Source organism: Ursus maritimus, unplaced genomic scaffold, assembly GCF_017311325.1.
Source record: "Ursus maritimus isolate PB19 unplaced genomic scaffold, ASM1731132v1 scaffold_19, whole genome shotgun sequence".
NCBI classification, from domain to species: Eukaryota; Metazoa; Chordata; class Mammalia; order Carnivora; family Ursidae; genus Ursus; species Ursus maritimus.
Window position 1 is genome coordinate 46,124,640 of NW_024424341.1, and position 2,693 is coordinate 46,127,332.

A 2,693-nucleotide genomic window follows, 5' to 3' on the forward strand; every position below is an offset into this window, starting at 1 on the left:
GGGGGGGGGGAAGAGACCCACGCCCCGCACACAGCCCCCTTTTCAGAAGGAGATAATTCTCTTTACAGTCGTGCAAAGTGTGTGCATGGGGACGGGGGCAAGGAATCCCTGGCTGGCTTTTTTTAAAAAGTGGTAGAATAACACACTTAACATCCAATGTATCATTAGTGACATTTCGTACATTCACAAGGCGTACAACCGTCGCCTCGGTTGTTCCAGGACACCGTGGCCACTCCAAAAAGAAACCGTAGCCTTGACAATCGACTCTCCATCCTCCTTCCCCCGCCCCCGGCAACCGCTAATGGGCTCTGTGTCAGGGCGGACAGACCTAGCAAGCCGAGCCGAGCTGTTTCCGATAAATGGCATCACCTTTTAGGGCGGCTGCTTCTGGCACTTCAGTGAGCGCGTGTCCTTTAAAAAAAATGAGGACAAGAGAAAGCTATTGTCTGCAAATGTTTCCCCACCTGCCCTGCAGGCAGGAGTGTGGGCTCCGGGAGGTCCTAGCCTTTGGTGCTTTTCTTTTTTCTTTTCTTTTTTTTTAAATAATAATATTATTTTATTATATTATGTTAGGCTTTGGTGCTTTTCTTCTCTGCTCAGGGCTGTGTCTGCAGCAGATGATTCCAGCTCAGCCAGGTGAGTCCTCCCCCCGCAGTCCTGGGGCTCTCCTCTGGGCTCAGCGGGTGGGGAGTGGGGGCTCCCCGGGAGGAGAGGTGTGTTTGCAAGCTGCCCTCTACCAGGCTCCACTTCCCTCCCAGGCCTGCTGCCCAAGCCCTCCCTCCAGGCCCTGCCTGGCTCCCTAGTGCCCCTGAAGACGCAGGTGACCATCCGCTGCCAGGGGCCTCCGGGCGCGGACTTGTACCGCCTGGAAAAGCTGAGGTCTGGGATTTACCAGGATCAGCCCGTCCTCTTCATCCCGGCCATGGAGGAACGTTTTGCGGGCTGCTACCGCTGCTCCTACCAGAACGGGAGCCGCTGGTCTCCCCCCAGCGACCGGCTGGAGCTGGTCGCTACAGGTGCCTGGAGGGGCGTGGGGGGCGGCTGCACCTGCGGCCTGGGGGCCCCAGGAGGGCGAGGAGGGGGATGATGATGACAGCGAACCCCGAGACCCAGGGGCTGGGATTGGGGTGGGGAGTAAAGTGCGAGCTACTTTTAGGCGAGGTGCCCCAAACCGCAGGGATCCCCGTTAGTGATATGTCAATGCAGTATCTTTCTAACACAATGAAAATCAATGTGAGAACATCCACGCTGAACAAAACATCACACTTTTAAGTAAAGACAGTGCGAGGCAGCGCCCTTTCAGGCCGCATCTGAGCCAGATGCAAAGGGCAACATGTATACCCTCTCTCCACATTCTAATGCCTTAAGAAAATTTTTTTGATGGAATAAAATGTTCTCAGCTTGTGCTTTTATTTCCAATGCATTTTCAAATGCTTATTTTCCGAACAGGTGTTGCAAATATCAGTGATGAGTTTGTTTCCCTAAAGCCAAGAGAGTAAGAGGATAATGAATTCTTTAAAACAAATTTTTTTTGGTATAAATAAAATAAACTTAAAATAATTTGTGAGTTTTAATAGCCTACTTTAAAGTTTTTCGATTTTTTCCAACTATGTTAAGAGCGTGGAAAAAATTACGCACAAACATACGTAAAAGTGTTTTGAGCCTTTTGCTTCTCCACGAGGCACAGTTGAGTCTGTTTTGTTTAGAATGTGCTCCGGGTGTTATCCGTAACCGATGAATGTTGAACACACTACATCAAAGACTAATGATGTACTATACAGCGGCTAACTGCACGTAATTTAAAAATAAATAAATAAATAAATAAATAAATAAATAAATAAATAAATATTTTGTTCAGTATGAATTCTTTGCATTAATTTTGGTTTAAAAATTGCATTGAAATAGTAAGCTCTTTCGTTACTACCATCGTAGTTTCGGAGCGCCCTGTGTATTCGGCAGCTCTGCTAAGTTGCTTCATTCAGCCGTTCCCATTTTCTTTTTCCTGTTTCTTTAAATTTAAATTCAATCAGCCAACCTATAGTACATTATCGGTTGTTGATGGTGTTCAACGATTCATTAGCTGCCATTTACAGTAGAGAACAGCGAGGCACTGATAGAAGGGGAGATCTCTCTCCAGGATCACGCAGCCCTTAAGGCACAGGACCAGGATTTGAGCCCCGGGCACTGTGATCCTGGCTACGCTCCCTTCACCCTTTTGTGTGCTGGTGGCAGAGTGAGTGGGTTCGCTAGGATAGATATGCCTGGAAAGTTCCTTAGCTCTTAGGAGGTGGGGGGACCTTCCCACCCCCACGGCCAACACGCCGGCCAGGGTCTCTAACACCAGAGCTGTCTTTTCTCCCAGGAGTTTATGCCAACAAGCCCTCGCTCTCAGCCCAGCCCAGCCCGGCTGTGTCCCCAGGAACAGAAGTCACTCTCCAGTGTCGGAGCCAATACAGTTTTGACCAATTTGCTCTGTACAAGGAGGGGGCCGCTGCGCCCCAGAAGGGATCCGAGAAGCAGTACTGGGCTGATTTCCCCATCACCGCAGTGACTGTTGCCCACAGTGGAACCTACCGATGCTACAGCTTTTCCAGCAAGTTGCCGTACCTGTGGTCGGCCCCCAGCGACCCCCTGGAGCTTGTGGTCACAGGTGAGCGAGCTGCAGACCAAGCCTGTCTCCTTCAGCTCTTGCC

At 50.1% G+C, this 2,693-nt stretch overlaps 1 protein-coding gene across 6 annotated transcripts in view; it reads left to right on the forward strand.

Annotated features, from left to right (window-relative positions):
• The window catches only part of GP6 (glycoprotein VI platelet), a 17,526-nt gene that overhangs the window by 5,130 nt on the left and 9,703 nt on the right, over positions 1–2,693 (forward strand). The window contains exons 1-3 of one of the 6 annotated variants that reach the window (XM_040633840.1): positions 279–636; positions 759–1,016; positions 2,363–2,650. In XM_040633840.1, the coding sequence (XP_040489774.1) occupies positions 567–636; positions 759–1,016; positions 2,363–2,650 (616 nt within the window). In that variant the 5' untranslated portion in view covers positions 279–566. Of the gene's footprint in view, positions 1–278; positions 637–758; positions 1,017–2,362; positions 2,651–2,693 lie in introns of those variants that run through there. The other 5 variants (XM_040633836.1, XM_040633839.1, XM_040633841.1 and 2 more) reach the window with 5 other exon arrangements.